This window comes from Cyprinodon tularosa, unplaced genomic scaffold (genome assembly GCF_016077235.1).
Source record: "Cyprinodon tularosa strain WSP-4 unplaced genomic scaffold, ASM1607723v1 ctg164, whole genome shotgun sequence".
NCBI lineage: Eukaryota > Metazoa > Chordata > Actinopteri > Cyprinodontiformes > Cyprinodontidae > Cyprinodon > Cyprinodon tularosa.
In genome coordinates this window covers 770,825-795,130 of record NW_024038475.1, presented here as the reverse complement: position 1 = coordinate 795,130, position 24,306 = coordinate 770,825, and the positions used below count along the sequence as shown (strand labels likewise).

Here is a 24,306-nt window from a genome sequence, read left to right as displayed (position 1 = left end):
TTGAAATGCCACAAACACATCCAACCAAACAGTGATGAAAACATCTGAGAGATTTACATGGGAAACAGTTCAATAATTGTATGTTCTGTTAAAAAAAAGAGCCAATCAGGCAACCAGAGACTGGCCAGTTTTTACTTGATTGTCCTTGAAAGTATCGAAAGAAACGTTGAATTTTTACTAACTTATTAATGCATTGATACCTATAAAAATGACTGTCTGCTAGGATTTAATCAGACTATTAGTCATTGTCTGCTGGCTTTATTAGAGAACCCACAACATATTCTGACCCATATTCTGTTATAGACCTTAATGAAAAAAAAAAAAAAAAATGAAACTGGTCAAATTTGGAATCAACAGATCAGGCCTTTAAAGAAAACGATAAGTCCTTTTGGCCCAGAAAAGCTTGATCAGTGAATCTCTAGCGCCATTTGTGATTTAAGAATACAAATAAACATTCTTGGAATTAATTGTGCTAAATATACACAGATTCATACTAAAGTCTACTGCATTTATCTTTTGGTACATATTTCTGCTTGCAATTAAAACTATTTAAACCAGAAACAAAATAAAAAAATTCACATCATTTTCATTCCTATGAGAGAGAAAACAATCCTTCAATCCAGACACAGATATTCTAAAACTTTCCTCTGATTTACAGATTCTGATCAAATAGCTAGACTAGCCCTAGTTCATGTTCTCTGGGATACTGGTAATAACCCAGTGATTAATGGTCCCTGTTTGTAATCAGAGGTAGATTTTACAAGTTCATACCAATCAAAATAATTCCTCTACTTGAAATTAAAAAAGACCTGCTCACAATTGTTGAACTGTTACTGAGCAGCTCATGGAACAACTTTGAGTTTACTGTCCAGTATACTGTAGCTACCTGCATATAGGGGTAGTGAATGCTGCTGGTACAATCTAGTTTCTAATGTGCTCTATTTAAGAGTAACACAATGAATTACACAAACTATGTAGTTAGCAACAAAATAAAACAACCTAAGTTGTTGTTTTTTTTTACATCCAATAAGATGCCTCTGAACTTGAGTGAAGGTGTAGCCATTTTCTACCCTTGATCTTCACCTTCCAATGGTTAATTATTTGAATTTAAAGATATATGTGCTGCACTGCAGTTTTGGCTTCTAGAAAAAGAGCAGGGGTGTGCAAAGTGGGCCTCTGTTTTAGCATTAAACAATCTCTGTATTTCTGCACCACAAACTGTTTTTTTTTTTTTAAAGCTTAGCATTGTCACCAAAAGATGTAGCATCTGGGATAGAAAATCTAAATTGTTATCAAACACCTGGGCTAGGCTTTGGTAATAAATAGCTTAATTCAAACAATCACTGCAACTCATGGGATAATATTTGTTCAAAATAAACAACTATAAAAACTGTTTATTTTGATTGGAAACGTATGGACTATTCTTTCAAACCAAAGGATTACATCGTAATGCAAAATGAAACTAAGCATTCAAATATTTTTATGCTACTTTAAAAAAGGAACAACCATATCATGTGCTAATGGCAAAAGTGGGTTAAATTGAACCAACCAAACTTAAAAAATGTATAAAACTGCCAGCAGCCTTGGTGCTTCTACCTCAGTTACTCTCCTTTCAGATGCCGTTTCAGCACCACCAGTCTCATGCTTTTCCACATCCTCCCAGTCAGAAGCTGCAGGGTAGGCCTCTACCCTTCCACTGTTCACATTCCTGATGAAGGTGGGGGGGGGGCAAGCTGGGCAAGAATACATAAACACATGTATCACTTACCTATGAAACAGGCCTGAGTGATCCTGGTGATATGCACTCAGGTCTCTGCCCTACTGCAGGGAGGGACATTGCTCTAAAGTAGAGCAGCAAAGGAGCAGAAAACAGCTCATGAGGCGATCAAAACAAACGCCCTTCCTAAGAGTTATCAGTGGAGTTCTCGTTACTGGTAGAACCTGAAGACTGAGGGGTAGAGGAGGAGGAGGATGATGAAGATGAGGTAAAGTTCATCCCTGATAGCTCTGGAGGGTTCGTTGCCGTGTTCTGGCCACTTAAGCTCTTCCTGCATACTGGACAAGTGTCATGCTGAGAAAAAAATAATAAACAAGGGTGGTATAGATATTTACTCTTCGTGACCCCATTTTAAGCACCAGCTGGTGAATATTTACAGTAAGCAGAAGAGAAAACAGGGTTGGATGATGTGTAATACCTGTTCCAGCCAAGGGACTATGCAATCATTGTGAAACATGTGATTGCACGGGAGCTGCCGCACGTTTTCTCCAACACTGTAATCTTCTTTACACACTGGACATTCCAGCCTGGAAGCTGAAAAGAAGCGGGTGTTAAAAAGCTAGGTACACATAGGACCCTTTAACTACTATTAGCTGAAATGTGCCAGCAGCAAGACTTTATTAAGAACCACGGTCATTAGAATGCTCTGATCAGGATTTAGAGATTTTTAATAAAATGGTCAGAGTCATAAACGAACAAAACAGTTTTAATGTGCGTCTCGCTCCTGCTTACGAGCAAATACTTTAGGAAATTAGTTGGCTAATGTTAGCATGCTAATCTGGCTCATAACCCATTTAAGTTAGGGCTTGATCATTCGGATAAAAACTCAAAGTTCCCATCTTTTCCAACCAAATCAGATTTTTAAATATAAATGTAAATCCGTTTATTATCCCACAGTGGGGAAATTCACACTCTGCATTTAATCAATCCCCTTGGGGAGCAGTGGGCTGCCCTTCTGTGACGCCCGGGGAGCAGTGTGGGGCTAAGGGTCTTTCTCAGGAACTCAGAGTGGAAGCTGTGGGAATCCAACCAGGTACTTGCAACCTCCTCAGGGCACAAGCACACTGCACAACCACTAGGTCAACACTCCCCATCCATTTTACCCCTTTCCTTCCATATTAAAGAAAATATTTATACTGTATATATGATATTAGGTAAGCGATTAAACCATTATACACCCAAAGTGTTCATAGTTGTGTTTGTGGTAATGCAAAAAAAGATCTTAACTGTTTTAAGGATCAACATAAAAAAAATAAAACTTGCTGACACAAATCAGAGATAGTTCTCTTCATTCAGTGTAGGTAATTATCTGCTTTTTACTTACCAACATGCTCATCATTAATTTGTACTGTGGGAAGACTTTTTATTTTGTCTCCATCAGCAGGCGGTGGCCCTGTGTTCTCAAACTGGTTTAATAACTAAACGGGAAAGAAAAGAAATAAAGAATGCAATTATTGGATGTGAAATATTAACATTAATACACCAGAGCTTACATATTCTTTATTTACTTTATATACCTGTGTAATAATAGTATCAAGTCCATTAGCGCCCCAGGCATAGTCCATTGGATTGGAGTGGAGAACCCCCCTTTAAAAAAGGAGATATTAGAACAGAAAATGGCTGTGATTTAATCTTTAGGTTCTTTAATCCCAGAGCTGCAGACTCACCAGGCTCCAACACCAATGTTTGGCATTGCAGTAGGTGCAATTATTCCATTCACAAGCTGTTGGATGATTCTATGAGAAAATGAAAAGTCAAGTTTTCATTGTTTTAAGAATAACAGAGTAAAGGAGAAAAGAGCTAGAAAGAATGCGATAACCAGCACAAACAACGGTCCACATCATTTACCCTTCTAGAGTAGGAACCCCATCATGTCTTCCCGCTTGGCGCCTTGATCCATGACGACTTCTTGGTTGCCCTGCAGTGTGTCGCTGCCGAGATGACGTCACCCTTTCAGACTGGTTTTCAGCATCCCGACTGTCCTCCGCTCTCAATCCAGGCCCGAGGTCAAAGCTGTCATCAATGACGCTGAAGGATATCTGACCAAAGCCTGAAGGGAATGGAAATAACTGCTGTTCCACATTCTGTCAAGAAGATACAAAAAAATTAAAATAAATGAAACACACAAAGCAAAAGACATTAACTATGAAAAAGAAATCTTACACAGACAAATATAAAGATCATCTATGACGAATGTCAGTAAGCCTAATTTTGAAACTTAAGATTTAAAACTTTATTTTAAAATAAACATAAGGTGCAAAAGCAGAACTGAAAGCTATGACAGCTTCCATCCCATCAAACTCGGGTTAAGCAAAAAATGTCAGTTAATGATGTTTTAAGAAATGGCGACTCTGTTACACAACAGATGGTGTCTAACAGAGTCACAGACCTGAGAAAGCACAGAGATCTCCATGTTTAAGGTAAGAGTCTGAGTAAAGATCAGCTTAAAAACCTCAAATGGTTGTTGGTTCTGGAAGCCGCTGGAGATGTTGGACACGGAACCATTGTCAGCACTAGACAGGGAAGCAGATTGTTGACAAAATTACAAAGGAACTTGGTGATGGGTTTATTTCATTTTTCCACTTTTCAAAAAAATAATCTTTAAACAGGTTTTGCTGGCAATTCTTCCCCAGTAGAGTGATTCACTTATAAAACACAGCTTCCCCAAATATTTCCTTACTCTGAAATGACTCCACAGAGGGGCTGGGCCATTAATCCAACTTCTTGTTTGTTTATGAAGTTTTCATCTTTCCTCTAATGCACTCTTTGGGCTTCCATAGTTAATCACCAATTATTCTTAGGTGTGTACTCAGGCAGATAAACTAGCTCACTGCATAATACCATTAGCTGAATGGTATTATACATTTAGTGATAAATTTGCATTGATTAATGTGAAACATGATGATTTTTAAACTAACAAAAATGCCTTGTCCTATAAACTGCTGATTGAAATAAAATATATCTTTTGAAGGTAATTTATGGCATTTATTATTATGAAATTTAGGACATATAAAAAATAACTCAAGTAGTTAATAAATACAAATTGGTAAGAAAAATTACAGATCAGATCTGAACAGTACTAATTCTTCTTCTTTTAATTTAACATCCAAAGTAAATGTTTTTGATCTGAAGACTCAATTGAACAGAAATGAGAGGACTTGAATTGCACAACTTAAAACCTGGAATCGAAAGAAAATTTACCAGCCTGTTAAGAACCTAGTTAAATTTTATCTCGTTCAATTGTTTAAATTAGGGCTGCAACTAATGATTATTTTGCAAATCGATTAATTTTTTAATAATAATCGGATAGCAAATGGTTCCTTAAAGAAGACTTTTGGCGAAATTAAACCAAGTGAAAATAAACCTTTTCCACTCAAAGAGTTTTGGATAGAGCATATTGACTGACGAAAAGGCTTTTAACTTAAATGCAAAATTTTATATATTTAATTTACAACTGCTGCTAAAGGTGTGTTGCCCTTCAGCTAAAGGCATGTTTTAGTCTCTACACTCAAGTTAACGATTAATCGATTACTAAATTAGTTGATTATTTCAATAATTGATTAATCCAATTAATTGTTTTAGCTTTATTTCAAATAGTTCAATAGTTTGATCAACAATTCAGTGCGCTTTTATTTTGATTAAAGATAAACATTATTTTAGACTCATGAAACACTCAAGTCTAAAAGCGATGTCCTACAAATTACTTTAAAAGTTTAAGGGGTTTCCTCCGATTTGAATATCAGTGATTGCAAGCTGCCCAATAAAATTACATAAAAAATTTAAAATAAACAAAAAGATGTTCTTTTTGAAAAGGACAGAATTATGAGAATCGTTTGATTAGCAAATACAATGATTTAGTCCCACGTTATAACGCACCTTCTTTCTTCCAGTAGCTCCTCAATAAATCCAGACTCGCATTGTGGACACATATACTCCTGAAAAGAGGAACAAATTAAAAAAAAAAATTAAGCAACAAACCTTTTACTGTATAACAGCATATTATGATCAGCTCTAATGTTTATCTAGTTACAATGTTTTTTTTTTTTTTTTTTTACACCAGGTACACAATTTTGGTTTTCAAACGCACGTCCTTTAGCAAACCTGAGCCAATTAAAGACATTTACTAACAGATTATGGAAAACTTATAAGATGGTATGTCAGATACGTTATTGGTTAGAATAAATTCTGAGATATTTACGTACGTCTAATTGAATTCCTTATTAGGATCGATTGTCCCTTCACTATTGCATATATGGATCAAGCATGTTAACCAGCTGTATCTTTTTAAGTTAGCACTTCTTTGTTTAGCCTGTTGCAAGGAAATCTGGCAATGGTGGTACATTGTTTTAAGAAGCAGGTTCTTTGCATGTCTTTAAACTTGCTGTAGCCCAGCTGTAATGTCAATTCACCAGCCCAATGGAAGCATCAGCAGACGTGCTAGCTGCTCAGCTGTGATCATTTGCATATAAATAAAGGATCTAATCAATCAGGGAAAGTTAGATTTAAATGGTAATAGTTAAGCTCGTCTACTCACATCCTGTAGCCCCACTGTATGATAATAAAAGCTCTGAGGGGGGCTAAGAGAGATTTTGATGATGGGCGCAAATGATTTGTCCACGGCATTTACATCCACATCAGACAGAAAGCTTGTTAAAAAGAAAAGGTGTAAAAATGGCAGACACCTTTAACCCAACCCACTTTACATCACCTTCTAAAATCACACATCCAAAGTTTGCTTTTAGGGCCCACTGAGGATGATTGGAACTTTAAAGGACAGTTAAGATAGACTAGACATATAAAAGAAAAAGTGTTTTTTTTTAATAAGGGTTACGGTTGCCAGAACACAAAAAATGGCCCAACTCAGGAAGTTGTGGCATTGACACAGTAATCTGCTTCTAATTTGGTTTTGGTGCAAAAAAATGAAAGCAAGAAACAGAGAAGTCTGCATCACCTACAAAAAACAAAAATCACCTTTAACACAACAAACCCAGAATATTTGGTCAAATAGTGCATTTATAACAAAAGAAAAAAACAACAAAAACAAACAAAAAATAAACACATTCAAATGTAAAAACACATTCACGAACCCACATGCATATTCTGTATGTGTTTGAAGGATATTTATCATCTTATAGGATCAGTATCCAGCTGACAAAGAAAAGTATGGGAACCAGATAGACCAAATTAATCAAACAACTATTTTATCTTCAAAACTGTTTCAAGAATATACATAAATAATATGAAGCTCAAACCGCTGTCAGCTCTTAAATTAATCTCCTTTCAATTTTCAGGAGAAAAGAAAAAAAAAATAAAACAACTAATTTATCAACAATACATACAAACACTAAACAAACTGATATATATATATATATATATATATATATATATATATAAATACATTGTAAATGGTACACTGCAATCTGTCGGTAATGATATGCTTCCTGTGCTTTTCTTAGGAAAAACAGCTTCATTGCCTGTTGCAGGTCCAAGAAAAGCAATTTTGAAAAATAATGTAAGCAGACGATAAAAAGCATTACAAGTAATTTTCAGATTTTTTTTTTTTGGTACAGATTGCATGTCATGTACTGTAGTTCATACCACTGCAGTCAAAGCCCCCATCAACACCAACACTCCTCCTAAAATAGCCAGTAAACTGACTGAATTAATGAGGGGCTTTCTACTCATACAGACCACCCCAAGAGCGCCCCCCCCTCCATAGGATGCACAAACACTATGGATCAAGTGGGTTTACTTTCTGTTTAAAGGTCCACTAATTTACCCACTGAGTCACATCTGCTCCAAAGCAAAAGTAATATAATAAATTAGGAACACCTTAGAGTTTCTACAATTGGCTACGTCAGGACACCAATTGCATCCAGTAGTGCAGTTTTAGCACTAACAACAGGCTACTTAACTATATCTTAAAGATCTTAATTGTTCCTCCTATTAAAACCTAGAATTAAAAAACGTTGATAAAAAGTAAAAGTTACAATCTCAACTCTAAATAGTATTAAAGGGTTTGCAAACTGTTGCGTTTTTGAAAAACTGACCATTAAGAATATATATATTTCTACACATGGTACAATAATTGGCTTTCCTTATCTTGATTTCCCCCCCATGTCATTAAATGAAAAAAAAAAAATCAGAAAATAACTTGGCAATTAAGACATCATACTCACAGAATTTATCTAAATTAAGGGACATGATTAACAGCAGCTTATAAGATGATCTTCCAGATTTTGTTTTTTACCTACATAGTTTCAATTCAATTCAGTTATTTATAGCACCAATTCACAACACGTCATCTCAAGGCACTTTACAGTTCACCAGATCATACAGTAAGATTGATTTAGAGTTTTCTATTTAAGGAAAACCATCTGATTGCATCGACTCATTGACTTGAATGCAATCCCTCACACTAAGCATGCTTGTGGTGACAGTGGAGAGGAAAAACTCCCTTTGATGGTTTATGTATAATTTTTTCTGACTTATCACCAACTCCAACAAAAGGTTAAATCTTATTTTTCAATTTATTGATACAGAGCACCATTGTTGATCCAGTAGGCTGGTAAAGTGGTTGTTAGCTGTATTAATTCAGATCCATCGACTTTATTTCATGCCAAACACTAGTGTTATTTATGTGATCGCGTTATTGGTCCTCTTAAAATAAGAGGTGAACATTTAGCTACAGGAAATAACCAGGAAATAGATAAGTGATGTTTTGAAAAGCAGTGAGAGATTATTCTATTATTCTTATCAAACAGAGAGAAATTCCAGGATTTCAGTTAGTAAATGCAACACCACTAATCCAAACAATTAGCCTGACAAAGACAGACAAAATTAATATTATTCTAAGTCATGTTACACAAGCGGTATTTAAATAAGTTTTGTAATTACGATTGTACTGTTTTGATGTAAGCAGACCCTGACATAAATTCCAGGTGGCGTGAAATGATAAGCGAAGCCTCCCAGGAGGCTGCTAGCACTGCTGCTATGCTAACAGCTGAACCGGAGTATATGAAGGCGAAAACAGCCCCGCTAGGGTTTCCTTCATGTAGCTTTCGTCTTCACTAGTTCATCCCTAGTTTAATACTCACGGGAAGCCGAGGACTGATCTCTTGTGAGCATCTGTGACAAAAGAATCGACTGGGGCATGGAGGAGCTTCAGCCATCTTTAGCTTCTAGACAGGTGAAAAAACGGACTACGGAGCGTCGTGAAGGACAATATTAACCCTTTTGCAAAAGAGGACCTTGTAGAAATGTCTGTATGTAGCCGCATATGGCCCTTTTAAACTTGTTTAGAGATGGTGGTTTCTATATCTAGTGTTACTTAGAAGCAAGGTATGGTAAATTCTATTTTTATATAAAATACATATTTTTAAAAAAAGTTTAAAAAAAATGAGCTGCCCTCAAACAGTTTTCTCACGTCAGGAAAACAAATGATTGCAACATTTGCAAATTCAAACACAAAAAGAATGAATCAAGATTATAAAATTATAAAAAAAAAAAAAAAATGCAAATGTATTTACAGTTTTTGACAGAAATCTGGGCCTGGGTTTTGAGAAATGATTGATCTCAACTATTCAATTGCAGCTCAACCCAAATGTTCATTCACTTTTTTCAGATATAAAAGATAAATAATTCTAGATTAAAAAAAAGTTTAAGCAAGTTATTTAAACGCAACACAATCTGCTTGATTGTTTTATTTCAGATTTCCTTTTTCAATCATAGGGTGAAATGTTAAGTTCGCCCACATGGGGGTGCTGTTGTGTTTTAAATGTGCAGTTGCAAGTTGTTTTGATAACCAGTGTTTTCTATTTGCTTGTAATGTGGCAAAACAAAGATATAAAGTCACATTCGAGTAATAATATGCAAAAACCGTGTAATTATCAAAAAATAATGATGATAAATACAAAAGTATTACCAGTGGAGAGGTTAATATACTGGACCTGAACTGCTGAGTGTTATCTGTGTCCTCAGCATTTCTTCCTACAGGTTTACTGTGCTGCTCTGCCTTGCTTGAAACCCAGAGGTGTGTTTATGCAATTTGGCACCACATAAGATTTATTTTGACAAGTCAGTTTTCCATTGGATTCTTGTCAACCTCTGCCTGAGCCCGACAAACATCTATCAATCTTCTAAAAGTTGTGCAGCATCTGTTTATTAACAATACATCTTGTCAGAGATGGATTTGTATGTTGTCTTTGAGTATTTCACAGGAGTTACTGGAATCTATTTTATCAAGATTCAAACCTGAGCCAACACCAAACAACAAGCTTTTCACATGGGTAATCCTGTCCCCCCCTTTTTTTTGTAAAGGAGGACAGATTCTTGTAGGCGTCTGCCTTGAGGCTCTGAAACAGCACTGAAGGTGTGAGAGATCACGTGGTTACACAAGATGGCATTAAGCATAATATGATTCAGGTTGATTTCAGCTTAGAGTTAGAAATTATTTTTAACTTTGTAAAAGAAATCTGTCTCCAATATATCTTAAGAGTACGTCTCCATAATGAAATTACCGTAACTGTAGGCTGACAGCCAGAAACATTTCTCACAAATCTTGTGTGTTATTGGCAAAACAGTATGACAGAACCTTGGAGTTGTCATTCAGCCATTTTATAGCCTCTCTTTACCTTCTGGGCCTTAATCTGATAGCCACACTTCTTTTATCCTTGATACAGATTGTATTTTTTAATCAGTATCCTTGATTAACACTGCTTTTCATTTCGGCACATATTTGCCTTTACATGTCTTACTTATTTTCAGCCCACATCATGGCCCTGACCATTTGAGATTGTTATAAAGCCTTATAACCCAGAATTAAGTATCTTTAATCGCATAAAAAACATGACAACATTAATTAAATGTATTCGACTTAATACATATAGTGGGGAAAATACGTTTTTAGTCAGTAACAGGTTGTGCAAGTTCTCCCACTTAGAAAAGTGGGAGAGCTTGCACTTTAACTATTAGAGACTAAATAAAAAGAAATGAAGGAAATCCCATTTTAGGATTTTTGAAGAATTTATCTGTAAATTACGGTGGAAAAAAAGTATTTGATCACCACCAAAAAAAGCAAGATGTCTGACCTGTAATTTCTTCTGTAGGACACTCTTCTGTCCTCTATTCATTATCTGTATTAATGGCTCCTGTTTAAACTTTCTATCTTTTTAAGATGGAGCACAATCAGTGGCTGCATAAATGTTTTTTTTTTCCCACTGTAACTTTTGGAGATATGATTGTATGAAGATAATCTGAGTACATCACTTTTCATATTGGACTAACTTCATAGGTTATTATAACATACTTTTTTTATCGAAACCATGCCACTGTGGGTCTTGCTTTATGTTTAGGGTTGTTGCTGGTGAAGATTCTCAGTCATCCAGGTCATAGTAATAAAAAAAAAAAAAAAAGAAAATCCAGTGGATTGTTTTTAATTTTCTTTTTTTTTAATGTTTAGGGTTGTTGTTCTGTCAAAAATGAATCTCAATTTTGGATTAGGACTTGTCATGAGGCAAACTGCAAATTGATCCTCTCAAGACTGCCTTTGACCAATGTTTTTATACTTTTTGCGTTTCCAGGTGGCTAGATAAGATCAGATGTCTCCCAAAACAAATCGCCGTTGATGGGAGGAGGATGCAACTGTTAAAAAAAAAAATTAAAAGAATGATTTAAAAGACATGATCTATCTATGCATGATTGATACCTTTTTGTTGTATTTGTTTGTAAGTTTTGGTCCTTTTTATATGTGTGAAACAAGAGCGGTTGACATTTTAAAGCAACAGAGATTTTTAAAATCAATAGTTGCATGTAGCTAAATTTGGGACAGAAAGCTTGAGTAAGCCTGAGCAACAAAGATATATAATTTTAATGTTAATATTAAAAACACTCCCAGAGATTTTTATATATTGGCTTTAAGTTATTAGTTGTTATCAACTTAAAGCAAATGGGGATAATCAAATATGGAAAGGCAGAATTAGACCACAGTTGGTGTGATTCATGCAAACTAGGTGCTAGGTGATCTGGTCATTAGCTAAAAATAGGAACTCACCTATTTCACTTGGAAATGTTCATCTCTGGCCTTCTTGACGTGATCCACTTGAAGGTGTGACAGGAGATTATTTGTTTTAAATTTGTTTCCAATACAGATAACTTTTTAATGTGCAGCTTTGAAGAACTAATATCTTCAACCACTTGATTGTTTTGCACTGGGCTTGCTGCATATAGGGATTAGCATGCCAGCTGCTTTCTCTTCTTATCCTGCAGCTCCTGGTATCCTCTCTTTCCTGTCCTGTCCTTCGAAGTTAGTTAAAAGCCAAAACCTGAACTCTAACTTCCTTCTAGAGGAGCAGCGAGAAGCTGCAGTGAAACAAGGACAGGACAACAGGAGCGAAGGGCATCAGAGGATGGTAATCAGTCTTTCACCTTTTATCGCTCATAATGAACATAACAGAAAAGAGTGCTTATAAGGAATGTGTAATAAAATCAGTCACAGGATTTTAGAGCCTCTATATTAAGGTTTTGCATATATGAAAATAAATTAAATGTGCAGGACTGCAAAAAAGGATGTTTTATTTGTTATTATACCATGTTTATTGTATATATTTAGTCAAATGCATGCAGGCTAACTGTCCGTACATTTATCAATAAATATATTATAGATTTTAAAAAGTCATAAAATAATGTATTGACATATATCGATTCCCATTGAGAAATGGTCTGATGAAGGTTGATAGCCATTTCTTTTTTTTTTTTTTTTGGAGGGCAAGGATCTTTTTCTCAGTTTGGCACTGCAATGAAATAAAGCGAATCTCCTGAGAGTCAACTATTGAGAAAGTGGGTCTGAAAGAGATTTTCACATGTTGGTCTGGAGAAACATAATATCTAGAATATATCGAGGAAACCATGACAGAATTCTGATGAAATACAATAATGTCTGGCTATGTCTGTCCAACAGGGCTTACAGTGTAAGCTAATTAGAACCTTCACATGCTCCCTCCTGGTGTTGTGTCTGCTCTGACCATGTGGGAGCAACAAGGCTGTGTCTGTCCCATCGGGCTGAGATTAGAACAGGGCTGATAGCTGTGTCTAAAGTTTTTCTCTGTGCCCGGTGCATAACAACAGCTCCCAAATGCTGATTTTAGGAATCGAGTCGTATAAATGAGAAACAGCAAAGCATTTTGTAAAGCTTTCGGCATTATGTAGTTTAACCCACTGCTATACGTAAGAAACCAAAAGGTGTTTAAGCAGAGTGAGCTGCTCATATTGTTTATGTAAGTCGACAAGCTCCTTTAGATAGTGGAATATATCCAGCTTTTGCAACCCGGTTGTCGCTGCTTTCATTCTATTACACTCCAAGGGGAGTAAAGTGTTGCAGACAGAAATGCTGCAATGGACACTGCTCCTTTTGTCACTCTGCAGAGTTTTTCCAGACACTCCAGCCTGTGTTGCCCCATGCTGTCCCCGGTGGGGCCCTGCTTACACTTACACAAACGCACCCACCCACAAACACACACGATCTCAGCAAAAACAGCAGTCTGCTGGAACTTCCTGGGCCTCTTTAGTCATGCGTCACTTGTTTTGAGTCCCACCAAAAGGAGACTCCCCCTCCCTCCAGACACTCTCTGTCTGAAGCCATGTGTCACAAGACCTGTGCATCACACACATACAACACACACACACACACACATTTAGATCCTTGCTCAAGAGCAAGAAAGCACGTGAAGATAAACACTTTTGAAGGTCAAAGCTGTATTAAGAAAATAATATCTATGGAAATGTGTATCCTCATACAAGAATCCCAGCAGGTATCTCCTATGTAAAATGTTTTCCTACTCCTCTTATTTCCCCACAATCTAAACCCTGTGGCATGGCACTGGTACGTAAATGTTTTGGATTGCATCACCGAGCAGCTAACAAAATATTCATGTTGATGGAAGAACATAAGTGTACAATTATATACAGGTGCTGGTCATAAAATTAGAATATCATGAAAAAGTAGATTGATTTCAGTAATTCCATTTAAAAAGTGAAACTTGTATATTATATTCATACATTACATACAAACTCATATATTTCAGATGTTTATTTTGTTTAATTTTGATGATTACAAATGACAACAAATGAAAATCTCAAATTCATCATATCAGAAAATTAGAATATTGTGAAAAGGTTCAAAATTGATGGCCCCTGGTGCCACACTCTAATCAGCTAATTAACTCAAACCACCTGCAAAAGCCTTTAAATGGTCTTTCAGTCTAGTTCTATAGGCTACACAATCATGGGGAAGACTGCTGACTTGACAGTTGTCCAAAAGACGACCATCGACACCTTGCACAAGGAGGGCAAGACACAAAAGGTCATCGCTAAAGAGGCTGGCTGTTCACAGAGCTCAGTGTCCAAGCACATTAATAGAGAGGCGAAGGGAAGGAAAAGATGTGGTCGAAAAAAGTGTACAAGCAAGAGAGATAACCGCACCCTGGAGAGGATTGTGAAACAAAACCCATTCAAAAATGTGGGGGAGATTCACAAAGAGTGGACTGCAGCTGGAGTGAGTGCTTCAAGAACCACCACACACAGACGTATGAAAGACATGGGTTTCTGCTGTCGCATTCCTTGTGTCAAGCCACTCTTGAACCACAGACAGCGTCAGAAGCGTCTTGCCTGGGCTAAAGAGAAACAGGACTGGACTGCTGGTGAGTGGTCCAAAGTCATGTTCTCTGATGAAAGTAAATTTTGCATTTCCTTTGGAAATCAAGGTCCCAGAGTCTGGAGGAAAAGAAGAGAGGCACTTCATCCACGTTGCTTGAAGTCCAGTGTAAAGTTTCCACAGTCAGTGATGGTTTGGGGTGCCATGTCATCTGCTGGTGTTGGTCCATTGTGTTTTCTGAGGTCCAGGGTCAACGCAGCCACATACCAGGAAGTTTTAGAGCACTTCATGCTTCCTGCAGCTGACCAACTTTTTGGAGATGCAGATTTCATTTTCCAACAGGACTTGGCACCTGCACACAGTGCCAAAGCTACCAGTACCTGGTTGAAGGACCATGGTATCCCTGTTCTTAATTGGCCAGCAAACTCTCCTGACCTTAACCCCATAGAAAATCTATGGGGTATTGTGAAGAAGAAGATGCAATACACCAGACCCAACAATTCAGAAGAGCTAAAAGCCACTATTAGAGCAACCTGGGCTATCATAACACCTGAGCAGTGCCACAGACTGATCGACTCCATGCCACGCCGCATTGCTGCAGTAATACAGGCCAAAGGAGGCCCAACTAAATACTGAGTGCTGTACATGCTCATACTTTTCATGTTCATACTTTTCAGTTGGCCAACATTTCTATAAATCCTTTGTTTTTATTGGTCTTCAGTAATATTCTAATTTTCTGATATGATGAATTTGAGATTTTCATTTGTTGTCATTTGTAATCATCAAAATTAAACAAAATAAACATCTGAAATATATGAGTTTGTATGTAATGTATGAATATAATATACAAGTTTCACTTTTTAAATGGAATTACTGAAATCAATCTACTTTTTCATGATATTCTAATTTTATGACCAGCACCTGTACAGTGTGTGCTTTCTCGCTGCAGATGTTTCTGCAGAGCTTGACCTGATCTGCTTTCTCTGACCCTTTGTTACTATGAATTATCGGAAACCATATGATTAACTACGTGCGTGTTGTGCTTTCAGGATAAGGATAAGACCCCCAGTTATGCTTTATTTTCTTTTTGTTTTTGTGGCACTAGTGGCTCTTTTTTCGACAGTAGGCTGAGAGGAAAGGGGGTATGAGAGAGGGGGAGAGACATGACGCAAAGGGTTTGAACCCGGGTCGGCTGTGTTGAGGACTAAGTCCTCCATACATGGGTCGTGCGCACTAACCACTGCGCCACCTGCATGCCCGTTATGCTTTTTTTTTTTTTTCACCTCAAAGAATAAAAAAGGTATTCCAGAAGGATTGAAGAGAAACAATATCTAGATTTTTACATTTATGAAAACCTTTTGTTTACAGTGGTTTCCTCGAAGCTGCTGTTAATCTGGAAAATTTACTGTATTGGATATTCTTATTGGTTGGGATTCTTAGATAGTTCAGTTAACAAAAGCGTTTCAAGGGAGCCTGTTAGCTCCAGAAAAGCAACTATGGAGTTTGAACTTACTTAATTGCTCAAATCTATACAAACCAATACAAAGATTTGTTTCGAAAGCCTAAAAATACATTTTATCTCAAATGTTAATTGGGAGCTGCGTGATATTGAAAAATGAATGAATGAATACATTTTTTAAGTGTAGGAGTCTTTCATTTTGAATTGGCAGTATTACCCACATTCATTTGCAAAACATATTCATCAAATTATTTATCAGATTCTGAGGACAATCTGCAGACAATCCTTTTCCAAAGTCTTATTTTTTTCCTCCAAAATCTTCTTCAGTTAAACCCCATGATTTGCCATCAGATTTAGTTATGGTGTCCATTTAGGCAACTCAAGAACTTTAATTCTTTAAAAAAAAAAAAGTGTCCTTTTTTTATATCAATGTGTGGTAAGATATTTTAGTATCGTGTCTGGAATAGAAATCTATCAATAAAAGCAAGTAGGAGGATGGAAGGAAAACTGTAGCTTTTTAAAGGACAACCACTGGTACAACTTTATTTCTTTTTCTTGAATGGAGATAAAAAAGAAGAGGATTCATGTTTTATTATTATTATTATTATTATTATTATTATTAAAAGATTGTATCAGTGCAATTGTTACTTTAAATGTTTTAGCTTTTATTCTGTCAAGAATCTGGGTATTTTTGATAATTATGTGATAAATAGGTTGTTGCTGTCAAGTCTAGCAAACCTTCGTCCAGTTTCCTTGAAATAATGAATAACTCTTGTTACTTTAAACTGGAATAATGCAGCTCTGTATAAAAAAAAGATGGATAACTGTCAATAAAACACCCATCTTCTAAGTGGTAAAAGAATGTGAGTTACTTCAATGTTATTCCGACTGAATAAATATTTTAGGATTGTTTCTTAGAATTTAGATCTGGTTCCTGTTGGAGCTTTTATATAAGCAATGTTCCAACAGGGAAATTAGACCAGGTAACCTGCTGTCTGTAGATCTTCCTAGGACTCGTTTTTGAGTCAGAGTTTCTCCCTGTTGTATTTCACAAACCTCAAAATAATCATTGTGTTATTTCAAAATATTTGTTAAAGACAAATTAACAATGAAACTAACAATGAAACTTAACAATGAAATTTAACTCCAGTTAAGCAGAAGCAAAATTCAGATTTTTATTAATGGTTTTGTTTTCTAATTTAATTTCCTAATATTATCTTTTTTTTTTTATCTAATATTAACTTTTTGTGTCTGATTTGATTTACTGTATGTGTATTTTATTCATTATTTTATGTTTTTATTAAATTTTATAGACCTTCACTACTTACTTACAGACTTTGAATAAAGATTGATCGATCGATTGATTGAATATTAGTAGAGGGACTGGGATGGAGCAAATCCAGCACAGTCAGCATTTTTGCAGCCATTTGAAGGTTTGGAGTAAAAAAAAAATGTTGATATGTAGAATTTCTGACCATATTATTCACCTTGATCAAACACCCTTTGTTTTAAAGAACAGCGACCCCAGAGCATGATGCCGCTATCACTGTGTTTCACAGAAGAGTAGCGTCTCTTGTAAGAGTAACAAACCTGTACTAAGGTTAAGGCACACAGAGAAAAGAGCAGACCATTTAAAAACAAGTTCCTCCTGGAAGTTGCTTTTGGGAAACTTCTAACCCATTTTATTTTTTCATCATTAGAAAACATTCAGGTTTAGCCACTTAAATCCCGGTGGCAGAATTTCTTTAAATAATAATGTCCTCACTGTACCATGGTATATATACCACATACAGACAGTTCTGTTGAAGGTTTTGTTACTTTTATCCTGACTCTTATCTTTATACACTGATCTGTATAAATGTTTATTTACAATTTAATTTTTCTTTTTTTAAATCATTTTAACAGACTTGCTTGAATTTCAGTTGAATTTCACAGGACATTCTTTAGAGCAGTGTTGTTGTTTTTCTTATTACTCTTTGCATGATCTCCACCTGAAGCTGCATGTTCGATCTCATCTCATCTTTTGAAGCAAAAGTTACCACAGGGAACCAAATGCAAGGTGGAGCAGATGTTAGATTTTAAATAATGTCATCATTTTACACGGCTATAAACAGGCTGTATATCTCACTGTCTATCTCAGAAGCTGTCTTGTTTTGGCCGGATGAACAAGCCTGGATATACTAATTCAAAATCCAAACTTAAACCTGAATTTAGATAGAAAACCTACAATAAGATGATGAACCCCCCAAAAAATGCTGTGCTGACTTTCACTCTCCTTCTTTTCACAGTAAAGGACAGGGTATTTTTCCCATTTTATAGCTTTCAAAGGAAACTGTTTGCTACTCTTCTTAAACTGCTGATCTGGATGAAATTAAGTTATAAATTTTATCCCCTCTCCTTTGGTCAGAATGACATTTCAGATGTATTATATGTTTACTACGTCAGCTGAAGTTGCAGTTACAAAATGTCATTTATACAACGTTGCCTGGCTACCAACTATTTTATTTTGTGTGTTTGCGTGTAGTAAAGATTTTAAATCTAATACAGTGAATGTTTTTTTTAATCTGCTTCTATCTTTTAAACTTTGTTGTTCTTTAAATGCAATTGGTTTGAGGCATGATGTCCCAACATCAAAATATTATGTAACTGCCAATCTAGGTATAATTGTTAGAAATACAAACCGTGCAACTCTTAAACTCATCATTTTTAACTGGGAATTATACCAAGTAACAGATGTTCAGCATTGAGGTCTGCAAGGACAGATACCACATAAGCCACATAAGTTTATTTGTGGTAAACCATTCTAATTGGACTTGCCAAAGCTCTCCTAGTACTTGATCTAATTAGGTTTGTCCAACACACTCTATGGTAGCTGCCATAACAGCTCAACGGGAAGAATCTGTTTAAAATAAGTTTGCATGAAGCCATTTTCAGGACAGAACTTTAACATTTGTCTTTGTAAAGCATTATATAAAGTAAATAGCTTATGCAAAGTTGAGATAACTAAATTCTAAAGCACTCGGAAAGGGTTATAAAAGAAAAGAAAACTTTAACTATCTTAAACCACAAATTGATTTGAAAATATGGTTATAGTGTCGCAACAATTCTAAGCCTCAATTAGGTCAGTAAAATTCAATTGGAAACAGGTCTGGAAGGCAAGTGTTGCTCAATTATCAAAATTTTGTGGCTTGTTAACTCAAACCAGAGCGAATTCAGTAATCCTATTAGGTGCAGAGGCAGGGAAGAAGGGAAGCATGTTCCCCGGAGAAAACAGGTTCTTAACATTTCTCCAAAGAACACTGTGATGCTATTAGAGGAGTAAACAATATTCCTATTGCTGATGTCAGATTGTGGTCCTGGTAAACTGCGATTTCCTCCAAACTAGACCACACAGAATGGCCCCACAAAGGCCATCTCCCAAAAGTCGCTGTCAGGAAGTGACTCGGGTCATTGAGAGTAGTAGGGGACAATTTAGCATTTTAAAAAGCTTCCAATCTCTCCTAATTAGTTAGTCTATATCAAGCCCTTGGAAAAACTGCATATTTTCAATAAACATGCCCAGACTTTACATCGTTGCTATGGGCTGTGACAGAATATACTCTAAGGCTTCTGACTGTATGAGCAAATTATTGTAGAGTTTTGCTGTTGTTTTTTTGGTACAAAATACCCGCCTCGATGTTCACGCCAAGTCCCTGAAAGCTCAAACTTTCCTCCCATCAATCATGTACCAGTATACCTATACAAATCTGAGATCACAAAAAAACATTTCCAAGAAACCCATAAAGAAGCATCATGTGTAATATCATGAGCTAGACTTGTTGTGTTGGCACGGTGATTAGCTGTCAAAAGAAAATTTGGGGCACATTTAGAAAAATGACAAGGCTTTCTGTGTAACATAGCAACACTGGAAAACCATGTCCCCTGATAGAGTGATGGATCTGACATCTATTAGTTTCAGCTGTGGGACAGAGATGTTTACAATCCAGCGGCGTGATCCAGAGGCTGGGTGGTCTCTGAGACACTCTGCAGAGCTCAGTTTCATCACAACTCAGCTTGAGATGTAGGAGCTGACTGGTTGCTTACTGGAAGTAACGAAGCATCTTTTGGAGGAAACGATACCATGTGGACGTCGTTGAGAAAGAAGCCTGACATATCAGAGCAGGATGATTACGCACCACCAAAATGTCAGCGTGGGCGTCACAAGTGTTTGTAGGGATATAAACAACTCAGCCAGAGGTTGTGATGTAACGGTTGTGACTAATTCAGTGATCATAGCAGGTGAGCCCTACCATCACAGATGCACCAAATGCCAAACAGACAACACAAAGTGCTCACATTCACAGCCGTGCTTCTGTCAGAGGTTAGGCCGACCACAAACTGTTGCTGGCATAAAATTCTCTTTGAAAAAATGGTGTAAAGTGGGGAGAGAGGTCTAACGACGACTATAATTAAAATTGCTCAGAACTGACTCAAAGGTTGACTGCTTGGCTGTGTCTCTGACACCTTTGGTGGAAGAGACCTACATCCGTCAGAGGATTAGATGGTAACTATAAACATGTCGTACCCGGTGAAGGCATTAAACAGTCATAATGTGTCGGCAGCTTGTAGGATTTTATTGGATTTGACCAACATTTACCTGCAAGTTAGATACAGCAACATGTACACTTATTGAAACCATGTTAAAATCGATTAGGACACTTTAAAGCCAACTAATCTTACAGGTCATAAGATCACACAGAATAAAATCATATAATCAAATTTGACTACATCCATTGAGAGTCGAAAAACACAGCAACATAACTTGTAAAACTGGAATCTGCCAAAAGTAAATTTAAATTTAAAACCTTTTTTAAAGACATAGTTTAGGCTAAGTTAATAACACCCTTTGCAAAACAGGTTTGTTTAATCAGTACTGTAGGTGTTTTCCTGAATGTGTCAATGTTTGGTGGAGGTTTGTAAGGACCCCAATGCAGAGATGAGGAGTCAGAAATGAGTTTGCAGATTTAATGGTAAGTCCAAAGGCAACAGAGGCACAAATCCAAAAATACAGAAAAGGAAAAAAACAGGAGATGTCAAGGAGGATAACACACAGGGAGCCGAGTAACTACAAACTAAGAAATCAACAAGAAACCAGCAATGAGGAACTACAGAGGTGGTGTATATATGGAGTACTGTACAAAGAATGGGCTAATGAGCTAATTTGGAGCAGGTGTGAATAGAACTAACTAGAAGGGAGCCAGGGGAAAGGAAAACAACCACAAGGGGGCAAAAGGAAGCAACATAGGCTACGTTTACACTGAAGGCCTTTATGCTCAATTCCGATTTTTTTGTGAAATCCGATTTTTTGGCGTTGCCTTTCACATTTCCATATATATGAGATTTCTATGTGATCTCCTGTGTGAACTGCAGTCATACAACAAAAGTGTCCTGCATGCGCATTAGAGGACGCAATGATGTCACAGGCCAGAGTGCTTCATGTTTACAGAAGTTTAGTGCTGGCACGCATCTAGTGGTCTTTTCCAACCATAAAAACTCATTCTTTTCAATATGTTTAAACATAAATACTGCTCTCCGAATCATCATCTGCCATGGTAGTTGTTTTTCTTGCCGCTTCTGCGTAGCAAGACACATAATAGTGACCTATGTCGGGTATTAGTGATGAATCCGACCTGGCCGTTCAGACACAGGTCGCAATTTGAAAAGATGAGATTCGTATCGGATTCAGGACCACATAGTCAAGTGGCCTGGGTCGGATTGAAAAAATCAGATCTGTGTTGTTCAGACTGCCATTAAAAGATCAGATCCAGGTCGCATATGGGCCAAAAAAATCGGATTTGGGTCACTTCAGGCTGCAGTGTGATCGTAGCCTAAAGAAATGCAAAACTGCATAAATATAACACAAAATAGAAAAGAAACGAATAAACAAGAAAACACAGAACAACATAAATCAAAGTGGAACTGAAAACTGAAAAGGAACTCAAACAGAAGTCCACAAGAGGAGAACCATAACAGAATGGAAGGGAGACAAGCATCTCTCAAAGTATATTATGTTTTGGTGGGGTTTTTTTATTTTGTTTTTTTATTTGACAAAAAGAAAATTTGAGTTATTAATGTTCCTCTCAGATAAACCTATATAGTCATTGTTGCCGTCATAATTCTTTGACTGCTGGGAGGCCTTCTGCCTCCCCCCAACTCATATTAAGTGATAAGCTCCAAGTATCAGCCGGGCTCCTTTCAATCACCCTAATCTTGAGCTCTTTCAACAGATTCTGTTGAGACACTGGCTGGCACAAATACGTCAGGGGTATGAATACATTTGGTATTTGCGGTACCTTACGTTTTTTAGATTATTTAGTTTTTTTGTTTTTGATAATAAACAGGTTCTTGTTATTCTTAGGAGAAAATCTGATGCAATAAATATCCGCCGTGCCAGCATTCAGGGTCCACACAATGCTAAGGAAAGCAAAACAAATTAATAAAGTTTAAACGAGAGAGAACTTCAGTCCGATTTGAATGGAGCTGGCATAAAACCAGCAGAGGCGGCACGCAGCTCTACTTGGTGAAGAATTGGGTTTCTCATCTCAGGAAAAAAAAAAAAGAAAAGAAGAAAACTTTGCAAGCCTCTTGTTGCTATGGATTCATTTGCAATATATGCTACTGAACCAGATGTGAAGAAAGGCTGTGCTGAAGGAGATCCATGCAGCTGTATATCTCAATTTGCCCTTGAAATGTGAGTTTTTTATTCACACTCCAAGTAGATTTACAGTGAAATAATGTGATACAAAGAATGAAGATGAGTAAAAGCTGTGGGTCTGTTTTTCATCCGAAGACCCTGGGGAGCTTGTTAAGTTGCATGGCATCATACATTGTTTGAAATACCAAGAATTTTACCTAAGTAAAAAATAAAAAACACTGTTGGACATGAGGTCTCAGGGGGAAACAATAAATGAGTTGTCAGTGGGTGTTTTAGCAGAATGATCCAAAGCATATGGCCAAATCAACTCAGAAATGTTTCACTAGAAAATAAAATTAACCTTGTTTCATGGCCAGTTCAATCCCCAGATGTAAATCCTATAGCAAAGCAGAGCAGGAAGTTAGAATAGACTGTAAGACAAGATCTAAGGCAGACTGTTTCTTACTCTGTATTTGCTAAAAACCTGCAAAAGGTGTCCCAGGAAAACACTAAGCAGAGTCCTATCGGCAAAAATGTGGTTATAGAGAAGATTAGACACAGTAATTAGAAAAAAAAATATTTTCAAGGTTGAATACTTTAAATGTATGACTGTAATTATGCATTTATTTATATTGACAGGTTTAAAAAAGCTCAGTTTTGCTCTCTCATTTTAGTTTACTGGAAGACGCAGCTTCTTTTCAAGCATATAAAAAATCTGGCAAAATATCTTATTTTAGAATGAGTCCATTTGAAATTCCTGTGGGACTGTAACCATTAAAACTATGACAAATAAAACCCTCTCTGGTTTGGTTTGGTTTGTTTACTGTTTGGATCAGAGAGGAATTTATACATGGGAAAAGATGTCAGAAGAAAAATGCCTTTAAACGGTGTGAAAACGAAATACAAAGCGATATATCATTATAGAGAAATGGGTGTCATAACGTTTGAATTAATTGGTCTAAATGTGAATTATTCTTTTACAAAACATTTGTCTTTCAGTTTCTTCCTGACCCAAAAATTCCCCTAGAACCGTCTGTATTCATTTCTGCATGCCCGATGACAAAATATTACCATTGTGTTGGTGTTGTTTTACTGGCGCTGAATAACTTTAGAATTTTCCCTCTATCATCACATATATTTCAGAATGACATAAACATTTAGGAAAACGGGCTGCTTCATGCTTTTTTTTTACATGTGTACCGCAGACCCATGTTGGCAAAGTGTTTTGCCCATTTTGAACTAACAAAACATCTAATTCCATTCCCAGTGTAATAAAAGGGTACTTGGACAGGAATATAAACATTTCGCTAAAGTTGAACCAGATGCTGCTGAATGGCCCAGTGCAGGCTTGACTGAGTTAGGAGACAGAAAAACAAGGGGGTTACTACAGGAAAGTGAGTCGGTGCTCAGTCTTCACTGTATCAAAATAAAAAATCTTCATCTCCTTCATTCCTTTGATGCCTAATCCAGAAAGAATGGACATCCCTGAGCAGACATGACAGGAAAGCTAACCAGGCTGGATTTGATACACAGCAGCGTCTCGCATGATGCCTTCTGGAGATTTGGTTCATATTTTGTCATGTTACATTTCAATAAATATTTTTGAAATTGTATAACTTGATAAAATTGGAGGTTTGTCAAGATAAGAAATCAAAGTTTTAGAGGAAATAAAAGCTTAAGCTCATGCAGAGTAAATGAACTTATTAAATTCAGTTTAATATAGCGCCAATTCACAACACATGTCATCT

The 24,306-nt window shown here is 36.5% G+C and overlaps 1 protein-coding gene across 1 annotated transcript; it reads right to left on the bottom strand.

The window, feature by feature from the left end:
• Positions 1 to 1,010: 1,010 nt before the first annotated feature.
• Positions 1,011 to 8,979, bottom strand: LOC119780671 (E3 ubiquitin-protein ligase RNF126-like). Its single transcript, XM_038280789.1, has 9 exons — positions 8,875 to 8,979; positions 5,654 to 5,712; positions 4,230 to 4,290; positions 3,626 to 3,861; positions 3,445 to 3,513; positions 3,295 to 3,364; positions 3,102 to 3,195; positions 2,196 to 2,311; positions 1,011 to 2,071 (listed from the first exon to the last, which is right to left on the bottom strand). Exons 1-9 carry the CDS (start codon positions 8,947 to 8,949, stop codon positions 1,904 to 1,906), a joined length of 948 nt encoding a protein of 315 aa, XP_038136717.1. The 5' UTR covers positions 8,950 to 8,979; the 3' UTR covers positions 1,011 to 1,903.
• Positions 8,980 to 24,306: the final 15,327 nt, after the last annotated feature.

Bases quoted from the DNA above. Each gene is read 5' to 3' on its own strand.
- LOC119780671 (XM_038280789.1), bottom strand. From the start codon at position 8,949: ATGGCTGAAGCTCCTCCATGCCCCAGTCGATTCTTTTGTCACAGATGC. The intron at 3,196-3,294 runs GTATATAAAGTA...TTTCCCGTTTAG, and splicing joins TTGATACTATTATTACACAG to TTATTAAACCAGTTTGAGAA. The intron at 2,072-2,195 runs GTATTACACATC...TTTTTTTCTCAG, and splicing joins TAGTCCCTTGGCTGGAACAG to CATGACACTTGTCCAGTATG.